This window comes from Pan paniscus, chromosome 8, assembly GCF_029289425.2.
Source record: "Pan paniscus chromosome 8, NHGRI_mPanPan1-v2.0_pri, whole genome shotgun sequence".
NCBI classification, from domain to species: domain Eukaryota; kingdom Metazoa; phylum Chordata; class Mammalia; order Primates; family Hominidae; genus Pan; species Pan paniscus.
Window position 1 is genome coordinate 24,673,171 of NC_073257.2, and position 21,404 is coordinate 24,694,574.

The 21,404-nt window shown below is 42.6% G+C and overlaps 1 protein-coding gene and 1 non-coding gene across 2 annotated transcripts in view; both read left to right on the forward strand.

Moving 5' to 3' along the window:
• Positions 1-21,404, forward strand: part of SEC61A2 (SEC61 translocon subunit alpha 2) — a 38,877-nt gene that overhangs the window by 14,276 nt on the left and 3,197 nt on the right. The window contains exons 4-10 of the mRNA XM_034929948.4: positions 2,283-2,361; positions 8,795-8,926; positions 9,052-9,161; positions 14,976-15,129; positions 16,103-16,263; positions 17,110-17,307; positions 20,131-20,322. Coding sequence (XP_034785839.3) covers positions 2,283-2,361; positions 8,795-8,926; positions 9,052-9,161; positions 14,976-15,129; positions 16,103-16,263; positions 17,110-17,307; positions 20,131-20,322 — 1,026 coding nt within the window. The remainder of the gene's footprint in view (positions 1-2,282; positions 2,362-8,794; positions 8,927-9,051; positions 9,162-14,975; positions 15,130-16,102; positions 16,264-17,109; positions 17,308-20,130; positions 20,323-21,404) is intronic.
• On the forward strand, positions 4,841-4,944 carry LOC112441095 (small nucleolar RNA U13). The gene has a single exon (XR_003029071.1). It is a non-coding gene; the product is annotated as a small nucleolar RNA U13 (small nucleolar RNA).

Consider the following 21,404-nt stretch of genomic DNA (forward strand, 5'->3'; position numbering starts at 1 on the left):
CCACCCGTCTCAACCTCCCAAAGTGCTGGGATTACGGGTGTGAGCCACCACTCCCAGCTGTTTTTGTTTTGTTTTTTGAGATGGAGTCTTGTTCTGTTGCCCAGGCTGGAGTTCAGTGGCACGATGTCTGCTCACTGCGACCTCTGCCTCCCAGGTTCAAGCGATTCTCCTACCTCCGCCTCCTGAGTAGCTGGGATTACAGGCACGAGCCGCCGCTCCCTGCTAATTTTTGTATTTTTAGTAGAGATGGGGTTTCACCATGTTGGCCAGGCTGGTCTTGAACTCCTAGCCTCAAGTGATCTGCCCACGTTGGACTCCCAAGATACTGGTGTTACAGGCCTGAGCCATCGTGCCTGGCCCTTACCTCTCACTTTAAATGAAGAGTGTCTACAGCTGCCAGGTGCACATAAAATATCCATGTTTCTTGCTTTACCAGTTTTATTACCCAGCTGATAAATTCAGACTTTCAGAGAGGTTTAGGTTGACCAGGTGAGTTGTTTAAAATTGCTGCCAGCATCTTTTGTAACTGTCTTAAAAATCAGTTTCATATAGAGAAGGTTTTTGAAATGTCTTTGTCTAATCCCCACATGGTTAAGGAGGGGTTAAGGCCAAGTGCTGTATCCTTAACATGGGTTATATAATAGGAAGCAATCTGAACTTAAGGTGTTTTTTGTTGTTGTTGTTGTTTTAATGAAAAGTTAATGTCCTCATTATGGAAAATTTGATACATTTGAAAAGAATACAGAAGAAAAAGTCAACCTTAATCCCACCATCTACAGATAATTGCTGTTTAGGATTTAAAAAGATATCTCCTCCTAGTTTGATTTTCTGTGCATCTATTTACAGTGTCATAGTTTATATATACACTTTCGTACTTCGTTTTTATACTAGGGCTTCTTAACAGTCGCACTCCTGAATTTGAGGTAGGATGATTCCTTGTCCCGGGGGTCTGTCCTGTGTATTTTAGGATGTTCAGCAGCATCTCTGGCCTCTACTAGCCATCACCCCCTGTTCTGTGAAGGGCCGTATATGCAAAATGACCCGCAAACACTGAAGGAGCTGCGAAACCAATGAATGAGGGAGACAAATCCAGTTTGTCAGTAGAGGGTGATTTTACAGACAGAAGCATAGTTTGGGGCAGCAGTAAGACAGGGAAAGGCCTGCATTCTTACTCCCAGACCCAGGGCTAATCTATCATAGGGAAAGGGTGTATGTGCTTTGTGCAGGACAATTGAAGGCAGCCTTCCAGAACGTGCAAGAATGCTGTGTGTCACAGCCTGTTATTTGTGTAATAGCATCAATGTTGCTTGGATATCAGGGCAGGATTTATGGCGAGTACATGTTCTTACACTAAGGACTGTAAATAAAGCAGGAATCAGGAGGTATCCCTGAGACCAGGGTTGAGCAGAAGTCAACATGGTAGATTAGCATCCAAGATGGAGTCACTTTGGTCTCCACCTTGGCCCCAAGTTGTGACAACCAAAAATGTCTCTAGATATTGCCAAATGTCTTGGGTGGGGGCTAAAATCACCGCTAGTTTAGAACTGCTATTTTATATTTAGTTTTATGACATAAGTACTTCTTCCATGTTATTACAGATTGAGTAAGCATAATTTTTAGTGGCCATGTAATATTCCATTGTGGATATCATCTTCAGTCTTACATTGAGAACAGTGACCTTGGCTGGCTTTAGTACATAGAGCTTTGCAAAATCATTCTATGACCAGGCAGGTATAATATTCCATAATCTACTGGTGGGAGTGTTTTTTAAATTGTGGTAAAAGTATAGAAAATATGCCATCTTCATCATTTTTAGATGTGCAGTTTAGTAACATTAGGAATATTCACATTGTTGTACCACCACACTCCATAAGCGATGTATTTACTAGTGAATGCACCAAGTCATGATTGGTTGTTTTTATTTTTATTTTCACTTTCTGGTTCTTTTAATTTTTTTTTATTAACCCTTATCTGTGTGATGGAATGTTTTTCTTTTTATTTTCTTTTTAATAAACAGCTTTACCTTGAAGATATGCTTGTTTTTGTTGAAGAACATAAGAATAGTTTTTAAAAAAGTATTGCAAACAGTAAGTGAATACCTTGTAAATTAAGTGCACACTTTATACTTTTTTTTTTTTTGAGACAGAGTCTCCTGTCACCCAGGCTGGAGTGCAGTGGCGTGATCTCAGCTCACTGCAGCCTTTGCCTCCTGGGTTCAAGCGATTCTTATGCCTCAGCCTTATATAATACAGTTTCATAAACTATTTTGTGTACTATTTTAGATCCCACTGTTTGGAATCATGTCATCAGATTCTGCAGATCCTTTCTACTGGATGAGAGTTATTCTGGCTTCCAATAGAGGTATGCGTGTCTTTTCTGTCTCCACACTCCTACTCACAGCAAACAGATGGAAACATGTGGATTAGCAATGAGTTTTCAATGTCTACAGGGAGGGGGAGGATATCATTGCCTAGAAAAGCCTAGTATGTAGATAATGACAACACCATGTGATTATTGTAATCATAGAGAAATCTGTTCTTGGGTTTTCATGGACTGGAAAACCCTGATCTTCAGTGTCAAAGAAGGTGATGTCCAGATAACATTGGAATTGGAGTCCAGGTGGGGCGCCGTGGCTCACCCCTGTAATCCCAGCACTTTGGGAGGCCAAGGTGGGCAGATCACCTGAGGTCAGGAGTTTGAGACCAGCCTGGCCAACATGGTGAAACCCCGTCTCTACTAAAAATAGAAAAATTAGCCAGGTGTGGGTATGCACCTGTAATCCCAGTTACTCAGGAGGCTGAGGCAAGAGAATCGCTTGAACCTGGGAGATGGAGGTTGCAGTGAACTAAGATCGCATCACTGCAATCCAGCCTGGGTAACAGAGTAAGACTCTGCCTCCAAAAAAAAAAAAAAAAAAAAATGGAGTCCAGTGTGTGAGCCAATGGGGGAGCTCAGCTGGAGCTGAGCCTGAAGCCTCAAGCAGCATGGTTCATCTGGGAAATTGTGGCTGAGGATGCTGGACAGTGAGACTAGCAAGGGGTACGACCAGTCGTGAGGTTTCTTACATTTAGGAACAGTGGTTGCCTCTTTTTTGGAAACACTTTTTTCAGGTGATCCTCCCACTTCAGCCTCCTGAGTAGCTGGGACTACTGGTGCGTGCCACAATGCCTGGCTAATTTTTGTAGTTTTGTAGAGATGAGGTTTTGCCATGTTGCCTAGGCTGGTCTTGAACTCCTGGGTTCATGCCATCCTCCCTCAAAGTGCTGGGATTACAGGTGTGAGCCACTGCACCCAGCCTGGACACACTTTCAATCAATGGCAGATTTTTTTTTGATGTTTTTAGGTTATAAAGGTAATATTGATTTATTATTTTAAAAATGCACTAGCAATTTATATACAGATTTATATGAAGCTGAAAAGAAAAGTGTCACTTCTGAGGGGAGCTCTGGAGGAGTTGGTAGATTGGTGACTATCCATTGAGGCCTTTTCTTTGCACATACATTCACCTACATATATCTATATACTTCTTATAACTCAAAAGTAAGATGTCCTGTATATACTATTCTGCTACTTTGTTTACTTAATATCTTACATGAGCTATTAATGGCCATGTTATTATTCCATTATAAGGATACGCCGTGATTTATTTGATCATTCATTCAACAAATACTTACTGAATTCATACTGTGTGTCAGGCTTTGTGCAAGGTGCCGAGATTAGAGCAGTGAACAAGACAATGTCCCAGTTGTCATGGAGTTGATATTTGCTGTTTGGGGAGGTACCTGGGGTGGGGAAGGTGCTCTAGGAAGGTGATCTTTGAAGACAGATGCAGGAAGTGAGAGAGGAGGCCACATGAAGACCTGAGGGAGGCACATTCTAGGGAAGAGCCAGTGCAAAGGCCCTGAGGTGAGCCTGTGCTTGGTGTGTTCAAAGATCATTGAGGAGGGGCCGGGCGCAGGGGCTCACGCCTGTGATCCCAACACTTTGGGAGGCTGAAGCGGGCAGATCACTTGAGGTCAGGAGTCCGAGACCAGCCTGGGCAACAAAGTGAGACCCCATCTCTACTAAAATCACAAAAATTAGCCAGGCGTGGTCGTGTGTACTGTGGTCCCAGCTACTTGGGAGGCTGAGGTGGGAGGATGGCTTGAGCCTGGGAGGAAGAGATTGCAGTGAGCCGAGATCACGCCACTGCACTCTAGCCGGGGTGACACAACCAGACCCTGTCTCAAAAAAAAAAGGAACGTTGAGGAGGTGAGTGTGGGGTGGAAGAAATGAAAGAAGAGGGAGGAGTGATGGGACCTGATGTTGCAGATGTATCTAAGTCAGATCATGAAGGGCTTGGAGACCGCTGGATGGAGCACATTTTAAGGAAGATGGGAAACTTCTGCAGGCCACTAGGTTCCTTTCTTGTCATATATTACGTTTTTTCCCCCCAATTTTATATCATTATAAAGAATGCTACAATGAAGGCTATCACACCGTTCTGTAACTTGTTGATAGAATGAATTTCTAGAAGTTCAACTGTTGGGTCACAAGATAGGCACACTGAAATTTTTGATAGAGAAAGCTAAATTATCTTCCAAAACAGTTGTTTGATTTTACACTCTCAGTGACAGTATATGAGAATGACCATTTCTCTTTCAACACTGGATATTATTAGTATTTTAGTCTTTGTTAGTCAGACAGGTAAAAGCTGGCATCAGTTATTTAATTTTGATTTCTTTATAGATTGGTGAGTTTGAACATTGTTTTCCGTTTTTATGGAACATTTGTATTTCTTCTATAAGTGGAGTTTTATTAGTGTGTTAGATTCCTTTTGTTATAAGTAATAGGAAACTAGATGCTTTCGTAGTCCGTAGATGTGATGATTGGATCTTCACGTTCGTGTGTGAGATGTGCCTCTCTCCAGCCTTGTTAGGATGTTGGGACATTACCCATCTGACATGAAAAGAAAAAAGAAAAAACATTGTTCTAAATAAAGGAGAAAAATTAAGGAATAGGAAATCACTGACTAGCTTAAACAGAAACATGATACTTACTGGAAGGATACTGGTTATTTTTTGGAATCTAAAGTGGAGATGAACAGCTAAGCCCCAGGAAGAGGGGGAGCCAGGCCAGCCCTTAGGCCTCAGCAGCCGGGATTGGTGAGCATTTTCCATTCTCTGTGCGATTCAGCTCCACACTCCCAGATTTATTTTATTTTATTTTATTTTATTTTTAAACCAAATTTCGCTCTTGTTGCCCAGGCTGGAGTGCAATGGTGCGATCTTGGCTCACTGCAACCTCCACTTCTCAGGTTCAAGTGATTTTCCTGCCTCAGCCTCCTGAATAGCTGGGATTACAGGCACAAGCCACCATGCCCCGCTAATTTTTTTATTTTTAGTAGAGATGGGGTTTCACCATATTGGCCAGGCTGGTCTTGAATTCCTGACCTCAGGTGATCCACCTGCCTTGGCCTCCCAAAGTGCTGGGATTACAGGTTTGAGTCACTGTGCCTGGCCCCAGGTTATTTGTTTAAAATTCCAGATGCCCAGGGTTCTCACCAGGCAGGATCAGCTTCAGTTAGACTTCCGGGGTTGCACGGTACAGGTTTGGATGCTGGGCGCCTACTCCTGTGCTGCATTTTCCTGAGAAAGCTTCAGCAGGAGCAGACACATCATGTATCTGCTGTTTCCTGTTTAAATTGTTTTTTTCCTTTTTTTTTTGTTTTTTTTTTTTTGAGACGGAGTCTCACTCTGTCACCCAGGCTGGAGTGCAGTGGCGCGATGTCAGCTCACTGCAAACTCCGCCTTCCGGGTTCACGCCATTCTCCTGCCTCAGCCTCCTGAGTAGCTGGGACTACAGGTGCCCGCCACCACGGCCGGATAATTTTTTGTATTTTTTAGCACAGGTGGGGTTTCACCATGTTAGCCAGGATGGTCTTGATCTCCTGACCTTGTGATCCGCCCGCCTCAGCCTCCCAAAGTGCTGGGATTACAGGTGTGAGCCACCGCGCCCAGCCAGTTTGTTCACTTTGTAATTGATTTGTAAGAGCTCTTTGCATATGAGAGATAAGAACTTTTTGTCATTTGTGTTTAATTTTTTTTTATTCTTTTGGGACAGGCTCTTGCTCTGTTGCCCAGGCTGGAGTGCAGTGGTGCAAACAGCTCACTGCAGCCTTGACCTCTTGGGCCAAGTGATACTCCTGCCTTAGCCTCCCATGTAGCTGGGACCACAACCGGGCACCACCATGTCTGACTAGTATTTTAATTTTTTGTAGAGACAGCGTCTCACTTTGTTGCCTCGGCTGCTCTCAAACTCCTGGTCTCAAGTGATCTGCCTGCCTCAGCTTCCTAAAGTGTTGGGATGACAGGCGTGAGCCACCGTGTCTGCCTTAATAGTTTTAACCATTATGCTGCCTTTTGCCACGTGGAAGTTTTGTAGTTGTATCTAATCATATCTTCCATCTTTTCCTTTGTGGCTTCTAGATTTTTTGCCATGCTTAGAAAGACTTTCTTCCCCAAGATGATAAGCTACTCACCCATATTTCCTTCTAGTATTTTTGTCATTTATCCTTTATGTTTAAATTTTCTATACATGGAGGCTGGGCACAGTGGCTCATGCCTGTAATGCCTGCATTTTGGGAGGCCGAGGAGGGCAGATTACTTGAGGTCAGGAATTTGAGACCTGACTGGCCAATGTAGTGAAACCTCGTCTCTACCAAAAATACAGAAATTAGCTGGGCATGGTGGCTCACGCCTGTAATCTCAGGTACTCGGGAGGCTGAGGCAGGAGAATCGCTTGAATCCAGGAGGTGGAGGTTGCAGTGAGCCAAGATCGTGCCATTGTACTCCAGCCTGGGTGACAGTGAGACTCTGTCTAAAAAAAAAAAAAACAAAAAATTTCTATACATGTAGCATTTGTTTTGATGTGAGGCATGAGGCATGAGGTAAGGAATCTAGGTTTAATTTCCTAAAAATGGCCAATTTTTTTGCCAAGGTCCATTTTTTTCTCTACTGATTTGAAATGCCATATTTCTTATATCAAATATTCATTAAGGCTTGATTAAGTCTATTTCTGGACTAGAGCTATTTGCAATAATACATTTTGGTGATCTAACTTAAGAAATCTAGCTAATGTCTTTTTTTTTTTTTGAGACAGAGTCTCGCTCTGTCACCCAGGCTGAAGTAAGTGCAGTGGCACGATCTCGGCTCACTGCAACCTCTGCCTCCCAGGTTCAAGCGAGTCTTCTGCCTCAGCTTCCCGAGTAGCTGGGACTACAGGCGCCCACCACCACGCCCGGCTAATTTTTGTATTTTTAGTAGAGACAGGTGTATTTTTAGTAGAGACGGGGTTTCACCATATTGGCTAGGCTGGTCTCAAACTCCTGACCTCATGATCCGCCCACCTCGTCCTCCCAAAGTGCTGGGATTACAGGCGTGAGCCACCATGCCCGGCCATTTTTTTTTTTTTTTTTTTTGAGACAGAATTTCGCTCTTGTTGCCCAGGCTGGAGTGCAATGGCGGGATCTTGGCTCACCGCAACCTCCACCTCCCGGGTTCAAGCAATTCACCTGTCTCAGCCTCCCAAGTAGCTGGGATTACAGGCATGCACCATCATGCCCGGATACTTTTGTATTTTTATTAGAAATGGGGTTTCTCCATGTTGGTCAGGCTGGTCTCGAACTCCTGACCTTAGGTGATCTACACGCCTTGGCCTCCCAAAGTGCTGGGATTACAGGTGTGAGCCACCACACCTGGCTTTTTTTTTTCTTTGAGATGGAGTCTCACTCTTTCGCCAGGTTGGAGTGCAGTGGTGCGATCTTGGTTCACTGCAACCTCCAACTCCTCCGTTCAAGGGATTCTCCTGCCTCAGCCTCCCGAGTAGCTGGGACTACAGGCGCACGCCACCACACCCGGCCAATATTTGTATTTTCAGTAGAGACGGCCAGGATGGTCTCAATCTCCTGACCTCAGGTGATGTGTTGGCCTTGGCCTCCCAAAGTGCTGGGATTACAGGCGTGAGCCACCACGCCTGGCCAATAAATCTATCTAATGTCTTAAACACTAAAACATGTTTTTATTTTTTACTATTGAGGAAGTATCTGAGACGACATCAAAAATCCCCCTTAAGGTGGACTATTTTCTCACATGAAGGCCACCTTTTCAGGATTTATGAAAACAGGATTGAAGGGAGTGATGTGACAGAGTGGCCCAGGAAAAGTCTTGGCACTGTAGAATTACTTGATTCCATACCTTCCTTATACAGTTAGCATATTTGATTTTCTCATTTCTCCCTATAAATTCTTTTTTTTTTTGGTTTGTTTTTGAGACGGAGTCTCACTCTGTTGCCCGGGCTGGAGTGCAGTGGCGCAATCTCGGCTTACTGCAACCTCTGCCTTCCAGGTTCAAGCGATTCTCCTGCCTCAGACTCCTGAGTAGCTGGGATTACAGGTGCCCGCCACCACACCTGGCTAATTTTTGTATTTTTAGTAGAGACGGGGTTTCTCCATGTTGTCCAGTTGGTCTCGAACTCCTGACCTCAGGTGATCCACACACCTCGGCCTCCCAAAGTGTGGGGACTGCAGGCGTGAGCCACTGTGCCAAGCCTATAGTACTTTTTAGTCAGGGCATTGCTGCAGGATTGTGTTAATAAATGAGAACTTTTCTTAGCAATTAGTGTTTAAGAAATGAAAATTTGCTTGTTAAAATTTACACGTGTGTTTCAGTTGAGGTAATTAGGGAGTGCGACACCTCTAAATCAGTTTGTATCGTGTACAGCAAACATTGCACACTTCTCTCCCCTTCCTTTCCAGGAACTTTAATGGAATTGGGTATCTCCCCAATTGTAACATCTGGTTTGATTATGCAGTTGTTAGCTGGAGCCAAAATCATTGAAGTTGGAGATACGCCGAAAGATAGAGCTTTATTCAATGGAGCCCAGAAACGTGAGCATTAATGCAATTAAAGAGCATTTTCCAAATTTGAGAGTGCTCGTGGTGAAGATGTTTTCTCTAGTCTTTTCTTGTTTTTGGTGGTAAGCGTGCTCTCCTTTCCCCCCAACTTTCATCAGTGTTTGGTATGATCATTACCATTGGGCAAGCCATTGTGTATGTCATGACGGGGATGTACGGGGACCCTGCAGAAATGGGTGCCGGGATCTGTCTCCTAATCATCATTCAGGTAAGAAATCCTATGTTTTCCTATGCAGGTAACAAAACAGTTTGATTCCTTTTTCCTTTTCTAACCATTCTTTAGGTGATTGGCTTATTCATTTTCTTACTTTTGAATTATTTAATTCTAGTATTTTGATCACTGAAGTGATACGTGTAAAATTTTTTTAAAACCTTCTGTCACCGTGATGTGTTCAAGTTGTGTTGACGTGAAAAATTCAAATTTATTCTAATAGCTTCATAACTGCACAATACAAAGAATTATGGATCAATTGTATTTTATTGATTCTTGAGATACACATTTGTCACATTTTGATGTCTCTAGAATCAGGATGTTTTTGTACAGTAAACCGTGCCTTCCACTTGCGGTCTGCCAGGAGGCAGTCATGGTGGTGTCACTGCCTGTGCGTGTGTCAGCCTGTTCAGGTCATGCTGACCTTAGTTGGCTGAGTGTGTTCTTCACAGAATGGGTGTTTGAGTTCAATCGCTGTCTAAAGGTGTTCAGAAAATCTGTTGTGATTTGTTATTGAAATGAAAGTTATTGTTTGTGTATAGAAGGGCAAGCTAGATGATAAATATCTACCACTAGGTCTAAAATACGTTTTTGTAAGTAGAAAATTAAAATTCTTTGCAAGAAGGTATTGTGTCATAAGTTAATTGGCAGTATTCTTTTCTTAGTAGTACACAAAATAATGATGTTTTAAATGGTAATATCTTGGAGTCAGTGAAACACTGTTTATACACACATAAATATATTCCATGCGTTTTTAAATGGATGCTTAGCAATGGAATTTTTAAAGGTCAACATAATTAGCAGTGTCCTAAGTATCTTTTTTTTTTTTTTTGAGACGGAGTCTCACTCTGTTGCCCGGGCTGGAGTGCAGTGGCACGATCTCAGCTCACTGCAGCCTCCATCTCCCGTGTTCAAGCAATTCTCCTGCCTCAGCCTCCTGAGTAGCTGGGCTTACAGGTGCCTGCCACCACACCCAGCTAATTTTTTGTATTTTTAATAGAGACGGGGGTTTCACCATGTTGGCCAGGCTGGTGTTGAACTCCTGACCTCGTGATTCGCCCGCCTCGGCCTCCCAAAGTGCTGGGATTACAGGCGTGAGCCACTGCGCCCGGCCCTAAGTATCTTAAAGTATGTTAAGTTTGGAAGCTATTTCTCTATTGTACAATCCTTAAAAACCATTTAGATAAATTACCCAAGAACAGATCATACTTAAGTTATCTTTCTTGTGTTTTGAAAAGAAGTTTGCTGAAGTTAATAAACAATGGGTATCTGGAGTCCTGATTTTCTTGGAAATGCCTCTTCTTCACTTTATGAAATTGGGATTAGTTTAGGAAATTTTTTCTTTTTCTTTTTCTTTTTTTTTTTTGAGACACAGTCTTGCTGTGTCGCCAGGCTGAAGTGCAGTGGCACGATCTCGGCTCACTGCAACCTCCCCTTCCTGGTTTCAAGCGATTTTCCTGCCTCAGCTTCCTGAGTAGCTGGGACTACAGGCACGCGCCACCATGCCTACCTAATTTTTGTATTTTTAGTAGAGACAGGGTTTCACCATGTTGGCCAGGACGGTCTTGATCCCTTGACCTCGTGATCCACCTGCCTTGGCCTCCCAAAGTGCTGGGATTACAGGCGTGAGCCACTGTGCCCGGCCAGGTATTTTTTTCCATCTGTTCAAAAGATCAAGATCAAGCTGAGAAAAATATTTTTTAATAATCTCAAATACCAGTTTATTAATATATACATAGAAGGAAATCTGACTGTCTCAGACTGGCATGGTTGAGCATTCTGGTTTTTTTGTTTTTGTTTTTTATTTTTGAGACGGAGTTTCACTCTTGTTGCCCAGGCTAGAGTGCAATGGCGCAATCTCAGCTCGGCACGATCTTGGCTCAACACAACCTCTGCCTCCTGGGTTCAAGCGATTCTCCTGCCTCAGCCTCCCAAAGTGCTGGGATTACAGAGCATTCTGTTTTTTAAATTAGAAATGTTATGTAGGAAGCAAAACATGATTATTTAATGAGTGTGACTTATATCCAGGAAAGTTATGCTGTTCAAGTATTTATTTAGCATTGTTAACAATAAACATGACTTTTCTAATGAGATGGAACTGTTTTGTCATTTGACCAGGGCAGGAATTTTTTTTTTCGAGACGGAGTCCTGCTCTGTCTCCCAGACTGAAGTGCAGTGGTGCAATCTTGGCTCACTGCAACCTCCGCCTCCCAGGTTCAAGCAATTCTGCCTCAGCCTCCCCGGTAGCTGGGATTACAGGGTCCTGCCACCACGTCCAGCTAGTTGTGTATTTTTAGTAGAGATGGGATTTTGCCATGTTGGCCAGGCTGGTCTTGAACTTCTGACCTTAGGTGATCCACCCGCCTCAGCCTTCCAAAATGCTGGGATTACAGGCGTGAGCCACCACGCCCGGCCCAGGGCAGGAATTTTTAATGAAAATCAGGTTATTTGGAAGCTTTCTGATCCCCAGTGTGTTCGCATTTGGTAGAAGATATGTTTCCTCAAAGAATAACTGTCAGATGTGGTGGCTCACACCTGTAATTCCAGCACTTTGAGAGGCCGAGATGGGCGGTTCACTTGAGGTCAGGAGTTTGAGACTAGTCTGGGCAACATGGTGAAACCCTGTCTCTACTAAAAACACAAAAATTGGCCGGGTGCGGTGGCTCATACCTGTAATCCCAGCACTTTGGGAGGCCGAGGCGGGCGGATCACGAGGTCAGGAGATCGAGACCATCCTGGCCAACATGGTGAAACTCTGTCTCTACTAAAAATACAAAAATTAGCAGGGCGTGGTGGCAGGAGCCTGTAGTCCCAGCTATTTGGGAGGCTGAGGCTGAACCCAGGAGGTGGAGGTTGCAGTGAGCTGAGATTGCGCCACTGCACTCCAGCCTGGCGACAGAGCGGGACTCCGTCTCAAAAACTAAAATAAAATAAAACCACAAAAATTAGCCAGGCGTGGCGGTGTGTGCCTGTAATCCCAGCTACTAAGGAGGCTGAGGCAGGAGAATTGCTTGAACTCTGGAGTCGGAGTTTGCAGTGAGCCGAGGTCACACCACTGCACTCCAGCCTGGGCGACAGAGTGAGACTCTGTCTCAAAAAAAAAAAAAGGTTAACTTTGTCTTTGTCTTTATTTGTCCATTTACAAATCACTTGATTGGCAAATTTACAGCCCTTGGGAATTAGGGAAAGAGGCGCATTGGATGGGGAGAGATGATATTCTGGAGTCTGATTTTAGTATCTTTCAGGGCTTAGGGTTTCTCTTCGTATGCTTTAGGCATTGTTGAGGGTATGGACAGGCCAATTGTTGCCTTCAGTTTTGTTTCTTTACAGCATTTTCTTTCTGCAATCCAGAGTTTAGAATAATCTTGATTTTTAGAAGACACTTAGAACTGGCATGTAGCTCGTAGAACATTATACATCAAGAAAAGCTCTCTAGTATCTTACTTAAGGATCTATTCAGATTCCTAAGGAATCTCCACTGAGCGATTCTCAGCCAGCTAGCTACAGGATTGACTTCTTACAGAGTCAGTTATGGATTGAAATTGATATAAAATAGAGTTAAGCTATTTTGCTGTTCATTTTCAGTATTCAGAAATCAGAAATACTTACAGTCCAAGAATGAAACAAGTGAAGTGGATGTACACTGATTCATTTACATGAATTCCGATACACAAATATGCGTGTTATGGCTAATTCTTCTAGTGTTAATGTATAAAGAGGGGTGTCATGTTTGATTGTAGGTGGGCAGTGACCCATTGGTGTCTTTTCAAGGCGTTACTAACATTGAAAATATGTGGATACACTGAAGAGCTATGATTGGATCAGTGTGTTTCACCCAGAAACATAGGGTTTGAAAACTGTTTGCATGCCGTTGTGGAAGGTATTTCTCACCTTATTTGTTCATGTTTCATTCACATGGTTAGTGTTTTTCAGCTAGTGAGTTTAGAAATCTACATAGCAGGTCTTGACTAAAAATTTTAAAAAACTATTAGAGAATATCAGTGTGCATGGCACATAATAAAGGTAAGTATGTTTTGACATACTGAACAAAAGATAGTTTGACAAAACTAAGTTGTGTGTAGGTGTCGTGCAGGGTTAAAATGTTAAGTGCCATGTTTATACCAGCTCATCATACATGTCGTCCATTCCCCGTGAACATGTAGCAGTTAGGGTTCTGGTCCCATCAGTGTAGACGCTGCTGTCACTTCCTGGGTTCTCATCCCTTTTCACAGGCATGCATGATATTTACTGGCTTTTATTCCCTTAATTATAGAAACCGTTTCTCATTTCTGTATAATTTCTTCCTCCTTTTGGAAAAACCCGAGTTTAATTTTCACAGGACATATGTGAACCACTCTGTAGTCCGATGGTCACTGTTCTAAACAGGGGGTGTGGAGAATTAGAGTTGTTTCAGAGCTGCTGTGGGACTCTGGAGAGGTCATTTCTCAAGGCCCATCACGATGCTTTCTGTGGCTGATGTTCATGGACGGCCGTTGCCTCCTGCATAGGATGGGTTTCTCTGTGATGGGGAGTCTCTGTTCACTAATTACATGATTGTGGTTAAATAGAATCAGTAGTAAGTCCTAACCTCTACATTATTTTGTCAAAATGTCGAACTTGGTTTTCAAGCAGTAAAGGATTAGCATGATCTCTCTTAGAAGTTTGGAGAATCGTACCCTTTCTCCTGCCCATTGAAACTCAGACTAAAAGCCTGTAAATAGACAAGTTAGGCTCTGTCCAACTACTGAAATGGCAGTTAAGGAGAAAAACAACACTGTGTAAGGTAAGCATGCCTAAAATGGTCTCATGTGGTTACTTTGGTCGCTCTTCCAGCAGGTGATATTGGATAAAGTGAGTACAAAATGAGGGTGGGCGGCTTGAGAGCTGGGAGGAATGGAAGTGACTTCCTCACTTCTGCCGGAGGGTGTCTTTAAAGTGGGGACATGTGTGAGGTTGGGGGCATGGAAGCATATTTTCTTCCTGTCTTGATTAGGTTATTTGAGTGCAGGGAAGGGGTCATATGACTGAGGAGGTCACTTGAAGGGCTAGGGACTGTTTTTAATTAATGCATGCTTTTACAGGAATGTCTTCTCCAAGAAGCAAGTTCAGAATTTTCAATATCCCATAAATTAAAGTCAGTATGCTTTCATTTTTAAAAACATTATGAGCTTAACCTTAACCGTCTTCAAATTTACATTCAATCTTTGTCACTATGTGTATAGAATGCATTTTTACATTGCTGCTCGAGTACGTATTTGAGTACATACTTGTGTTCTAGTTTTTTATTCTGTACACATTTTATAGAGTATACATATATATAATATATATAATGCTTTTTTCAAAGGATCAACACAGCCCTTAGACTTATCCTTTGATGGCAGTGTACATTTCCATCTTGCTATTATACCAGAATTCATCTGACTTTTTACTTCCTTGGAGGTATTTGGGATGTTTTCAGTTTCTTGCTGTCATAAATTCTAGAATACTGTGATCATTTTTTGTTTCAGTGTGCTTTTCAAACAGGCTTTATTTAAACATTGCAAAAGAAACTATTCAGATAAGTGTAAATAGACTTTAAAAGTTGAAATGTCTGCTTTATAATGCAACAGTATTTCCAGTCCTCTTACTGTTCTAGATTGGCCTGAGTAAATGAAAGCAGGCCAAAAGATGCAGTTGGTCATCACAGTGAGACTGCAACGATCAGGCCTTAATATTCAAAACGCCCCTAGCTTGGAAATAGCCAATGGTGTTCCTCTCCCCCTTTCTTGAGTTTGTTCTTGCTTCCGCTTACTTGCATTTCTTTCCCCACAGTTGTTTGTTGCTGGTTTGATTGTGCTGCTGTTAGATGAGCTGCTACAGAAGGGTTACGGCTTGGGGTCTGGGATTTCCCTCTTTATTGCCACCAACATCTGTGAGACCATTGTCTGGAAGGCCTTTAGTCCCACTACCATTAACACTGGCAGAGGTACATCGCACAGCGACTGCAACTGCACGCGTTTTGCTGGATGTGTGCTGGGAACAAACCCATCGTGTCGCAATACATGCCTAGAGCCGTTCTGGTTTGCTCTCCTAGGGGATAAGGAATGCGAATTCTTCAAAACTTAATGAGCAGAGATTTGTGGAGTAAGCAGTACTACCTCAGAGAATAGTATCAAAATTTTAGCCTCTGCTTATTTAAAATTTCAGTGGTTGCAAACAGATTTTCAAAATTTCTTTTGTTAACCTTGCTTAAGGCATTGCTGCAGAAGTCATTTATTTGACTGATTTCAGCATCCGTAGGGGGATAAAAAGGTAGTGGATTTTAGATTTTTCAAATGAAAAGACTGTTGTTCATTGAATCCACCTGGAGCACTCCTACTCTGCTGCTCTTCTAATTGGCTTTGTAATAGCACCGAAGTTTTGAAATATTTCATTCTCTCTTTCCCCTTCCTCATCTCCACTTCTAACAGATACTGTCCTAAGTGGTTAATACCTAAACTCTGATCCCAGCCTTAAGAAAACTGTAATGATGATTAATGTTCTTGGTGCGGTAAACTTCGAGGCAGGCTCGATGGAGTGACATCCGTCTCTTATTCTGACATCTCTGCTCTGCTTCGCTGCTGTTTATTTTTCCTAAAAACACTCTCCCCCTTCCCTGAAGTAAAGGAGAGGCAAATCTCTATGAATGTAATTTCGCTTTGGTAAATTTTACGTTGTATGTTTTCTTCAAGAATAGTCTCTTGAGAAAACTTCGGATTTATGCTATAAAAACATAGATTTGCCTCAATGATCTAAATATTTGTAGAACCTGCTCACATGGCTATATCATAAAGCAAACATTGGCGAATTCTTTTGACTCATATTTTCTGCTGTATACTGGACTTTCACGGTTAGTTGTTTGAGCTTTGGGACAGCTTTGGACGATGAGTCCACAGGTCGTATCTGTCTTGATTTTACAGGTACTGAGTTTGAGGGTGCAGTCATAGCTCTGTTCCATTTGTTGGCCACCAGGACGGACAAAGTCCGAGCTTTACGGGAGGCTTTTTATCGGCAGAACTTACCCAATCTCATGAACCTCATTGCTACAGTTTTTGTGTTTGCTGTTGTTATATATTTCCAAGTAAGTATAACCTTTTCACCAAAGTAAGTGGGATGTAGATTTTTATTTTGCTCTTAAAGAGAATGCCATCTGACATGCTGTTGTTTAACAAGTCAGGGTTTAAGATCAAGGGAAATCAAATTTTGCAATTAGAGTCTCCAGACTCTGATTTTAAGGTGTGAAATATTGGAGTCTCTGTACTTTTTTTGTTTTTTGTTTCGACCCATCAGCAGGAAGCAGACTCTCGACAGTTTAAAAGGCAGAACGTCTTTGTTAGCATTGTCTTTTCTTTTCTTTTTTTTTCCTGAGACAGAGTTTTGCTCTTGTTGCCCAGGCTGGAGTGCAGTGGCGCGATCTCAGCTCACTCTAACCTCCTCTTCCCGAGTTCAGGTGATTCTCCTGCCTCAGCTTCCTGAGTAGCTGAGATTACAGGCACGTGCCACCACGCCCGGCTAATTTTTTTTTTTTTTTTTTTTTTTTGAGATGGAGTCTTGCTCTGTTGCCTAGGCTGGAGTGCAATGGCGCAATCTCGGCTCACTGCAACCTCCGCCTCCTGGGTTCAAGCGATTCTGCTGCCTCAGCCTCCTGAGTAGCTGAGACTACAGGTGCATATCACCATACCCGGCTAATTTTTTTGTATTTTAGTAGAGATGGGATTTCACCACGTTGGCCAGGATGGTCTCGATCTCCTGACCTCGTGATCCGCCCGCCTCAGCCTCCCAAAGTGTTGGGATTACAGGCGTGAGCCCCTGCGCCCGGCCGGCATTGTCTTTTCATCCCCCGCACTGTTCTTTGTTTTCCCTCTCTGGTCCCTGTTCTTTTCTTAATGTGTCTGGCTCCCCCACTTACTCTCCGTTTCTTTTTTAGGGATTTCGCGTTGATCTGCCCATTAAGTCGGCCCGCTACCGAGGACAGTACAGCAGCTACCCCATCAAACTCTTCTACACCTCCAACATCCCCATCATCCTCCAGTCGGCCCTGGTGTCCAACCTGTATGTGATTTCCCAGATGCTGTCTGTTCGATTTAGTGGCAACTTTTTAGTAAATTTACTAGGACAGTGGGCCGTGAGTATTATGTTTATTTATATTATTTATAGTTTATTATAATTTGCATTTCATGGTTGTATTTTTAATGGAATGAGGTCGACATTGGAGCATTTGCTGTATTTTCAGATTCACTTACCTATATAGCAGAGTTTAGTACTTATCTGGAAGAACTGGTTAAGTGTTGCAGAAGTAAGATTGCCCAAGCGCTTTTTATTATTTTGCTCTCTAGGAAGCACTTTCACATCTCATTTGAATGACCTTTTAAGCTAAAATTGTGGTTGATTTCATAAAAGTAATTTCCTATTTTGTCATCTTATTCCAGTATTGTCTACAATAATGCTTTCTAAAAAATGCTATTTGCTGGCTGGGTGCGGTGGCTCACTCCTGTAATCCCAGGACTTTGGGAGGCTGAGGTGGGTGGATCACCTGAGGTCAGGAGTTCGAGACCAGCCTGGCCACATGGTGAAACCCCGTCTCCACTAAAAATACAAAAATTAGCCAGGCGTGGTGGCAGGTGCCTGTAGTCCCAACCATTCAGGAGGTCAAGACAGGAGAATTGCTGGAACCCAGGAGATGGAGGTTGCCGTGAGCTGAGATCACGCCACTGCACTCCAGCCTGGGCGACAGAACGAGACTCCGTCTCCAAAAAATAAAAACAAAAAATGCTATTTGCTGCTGCTAACATATGAGATACTGGACTCATCCTAACCTTTCCTATCTCCCACCCCGCCTCCAGGCCTCCTCCATTTTTCATGGTCTGAATGGCAATAAACCAGCTTGTGATGAGCTGGGCTAGAGATAGGCATGCTATTAACTAGATGGTAGAGACAGCGGTGCTGCTAGTAATATAATCCTGTACATTCTCATATACATCCCCCTGTCATAATTTTTTTTTCTTTTTTTTTTTTGAGACGGAGTCTCGCTCTGTCGCCCAGGCTGGAGTGCAATGGTACGATCTCGGCTCACTGCAAGCTCCGCCTCCCGGGTTCATGCCATTCTCCTGCCTCAGCCTCCCAAGTAGCTGGGACTACAGGCGCCCACCACCACGCCCAGATAATTTTTTGTATTTTTAGTAGAGACGGGGTTTAACTGTGTTAGCCAGGATGGTCTCGATCTCCTGACCTTGTGATCTGCCCGACTCAGCCTCCCAAATTGCTGGGATTACAGGCGTGACCCACCACACTCGGCCCATAATTTTTTCTAAAGCCATCTAGCCACGCTGTTATTGAAGCGTGAGTTACTGTGGGACTGAATTTTCATTGGTTTAAATTCTGTCACCTAACAAAGGGGTATTTTCCCTCTTAAAATTATAGATTTTAGCCAGGCGTGTTGGCTCTCATCTGTAATCCCAGCACTTTGGGAGAACAAGGAGAGAGGATAGCTTGAAGGCCAGGAGTTGGAGACCTGTCTGGGCAACATAGCGAGACACCATCTCTACAAAAAAATTTAAAAACTAGCCGGGCACAGTGTTACGTGCCTGTAGTGCTAGCTACTTGGGAGGCTGAGTTGGGAGGATTGCTTGAGCCCAGGAGTTTGAAGCTACAGTGAGCTGTGATCATACCACTGCATGCCAGCCTGGTTGACAGAGTGAGACCGTGTCTCAAAAATAATAGAATTTTAAAAGACTAATGTCCTTTATTCTTTGCCACAGTAGGTAATTCTAGAATTTGCACCCCACCAAAGAATAGTATTTTTCTGTACAGTTATTCTTGAAATATGGTGTTTATTCTGTGCATTTGTCTTAATATGCTTTTGTTTTGCATTGTAAGTTATAAAGACTCATACCTTTCTGCTTTTACTGAATGTCATTTAAAAAAAAGTTTTTTTTTAAGATAATAAGACAGTAACTCATATATTAGTTGAAGGGAATAGGATTCCCTTTATTCATAATACTTCTTTCCCATTCATTTAAGAGAAATGTGATGATCTCTGTTGTATTCTGGCTAATATTATATCGAGGACAGGAAAGTCAAGAGACAGGAATAAGAAGAATGCTGTTTCTGCCCTCCTTAGAATAGTCCAGCAGCAGCTATTACTCTGATCAGAATGTCATAGTGATAGTGCTTTGAGTAGTTGGTCCTGTACAAATTGTGTTATGATTTTGAGTAAGATTCTTCCGAATGAGAGAATGATTGGAAGATAGTGCTTTTGATCTGGGATTAATGATTCTAGGAGCACAGTAAAGAAATCACTGGGCAGTCATCAATTCAAGAACCAGATACTGTAATGATCGCAACTAAAAATTGGTTTCTCACCCCCTATCTGTATACCCCAAAACTTTATTTAATATGAGCAAATAATGCTGTTCCTATTTCTGTAAGACTTAAGTATATAGATAAAAATCCAATTATTATAAATATTTATTAAAAGATTGCTCCTTATAACAGAAACCACATAAAGTCTAGGCAGCAAGTTAAAGTCTTATGTCAGTATTTTAGTTGATTGCATTAATATTTTCATATGGAAGGATCATTCATAGGGATCTTAATGTACTGACTGGATACTCTCATAGCTCAGAAAATTTCAGATTTTAAGTATAATCAGAGGTTGATTGTAAATGTAATCATATTCCTATTTTCAGTAATGGAAGATTTTGTAATATATTACAATTTTTAATAATGACTCAATATTTTCACAGTGTCTTGCATGTAATAGGTGTTCATCGTATAACTTTGAAGGAGTGAAGGTAGTAGACACAAAGGTACATTCTGAAACTACATAGAATGACTAGCTGTAGATGCCTTGAACTTAAAACACTGTCATTTCTGAGAAGTTTGAAGTGTCATGCAAATGTATTCCTAATTAGGTTGACCACTTGTTCTTTGTACTCCTGTTCTGTAGGATGTCAGTGGGGGAGGACCCGCACGTTCTTACCCAGTTGGAGGCCTTTGTTACTATCTTTCTCCTCCCGAGTCCATGGGCGCCATCTTTGAGGATCCTGTCCATGTCGTTGTTTATATCATCTTCATGTTGGGGTCATGTGCATTCTTCTCTAAGACATGGATTGAAGTGTCTGGTTCCTCAGCCAAAGATGTAAGTGTTTGGTTTATTTTAAAATAAAACTCTTGGCAATGCATGGTGGCGCACATCTGTAATCGTAGCACTTTGGGAGGCTGAGGCCGCTGGATCGCTTCACCTCAGGAGTTTTGAGACCAGCCTGGGCAACATAGCGAGACCCCGTCATGACTAAAAAAATACAAACAAAAATTAGCCGGGCATGGTGGTGCGTGCCTGTGGTCCCAGCTACTTGGGAAGTTGAGACGGAGCATTAACGCTTGAGTCTGGGAGGTGGAGGTTGCAGTGAGCCAAGATTGCACCACTGCACTCCAGCCTGGGTGACAGAGCGAGATCCTGTCTCAAAAAAATAAAAAAGGCCAGGCGCAGTGGTTCACGCCTGTAATCCCAGCACTTCGGGAGGCCGAGGTGGGCAGATCACAAGGGTAGGAGATCGAGACTATCCTGGTCAACATGGTAAAACCCCTTCTCTACTAAAAATACAAAAATTAGCTGGACGTGGCAGCGCATGCCTGTAATCCCAGCCACTCAGGAGGCTGAGGCAGGAGAATCGCTTGAACCTGGGAGTCGGAGGTTGCAGTGAGCTGAGATCGTGCCACTGAACTCCAGCCTGGCGACAGAGCTAGACTCCGTCTCCAAAATAAATAAATAAATAGATAAATAAAAAATTTTTTAAAAAGTAAAATAAAACTTTGTTTTTGGAAAATTCATATTTAATTGTCAAAACAGTAGTGGATACACTCCTTTATAACTTAAACTTTAATTTATACATTTTTAATGAGTCAGTGTCACCCCAACAGGCTAAAAATTGGTTCCCAAAAGGTAAAAAATTCTTAGATATTACAGTGGTTTGCAACCCTCCTGCAAAACAAAATCTTGTTTGGTAATTGAAGAAGGGTTGAGAAGCACCGGTTTCATATGGGTAGCATGGAGCGGAGGAGCACTGAAGCTTTGGTTTCCTCAGGCTTAATGCGAATGATATGACAATGCAACTTTCAGGTTATTGTATGTTACTTGTTAGTGTGTGGCGAGCACTTCGCATAGAACGTGGTAGATGTAAGCAGTGAAATGTTCCAGTTGGATTTTGAAAGTCGTTTTTC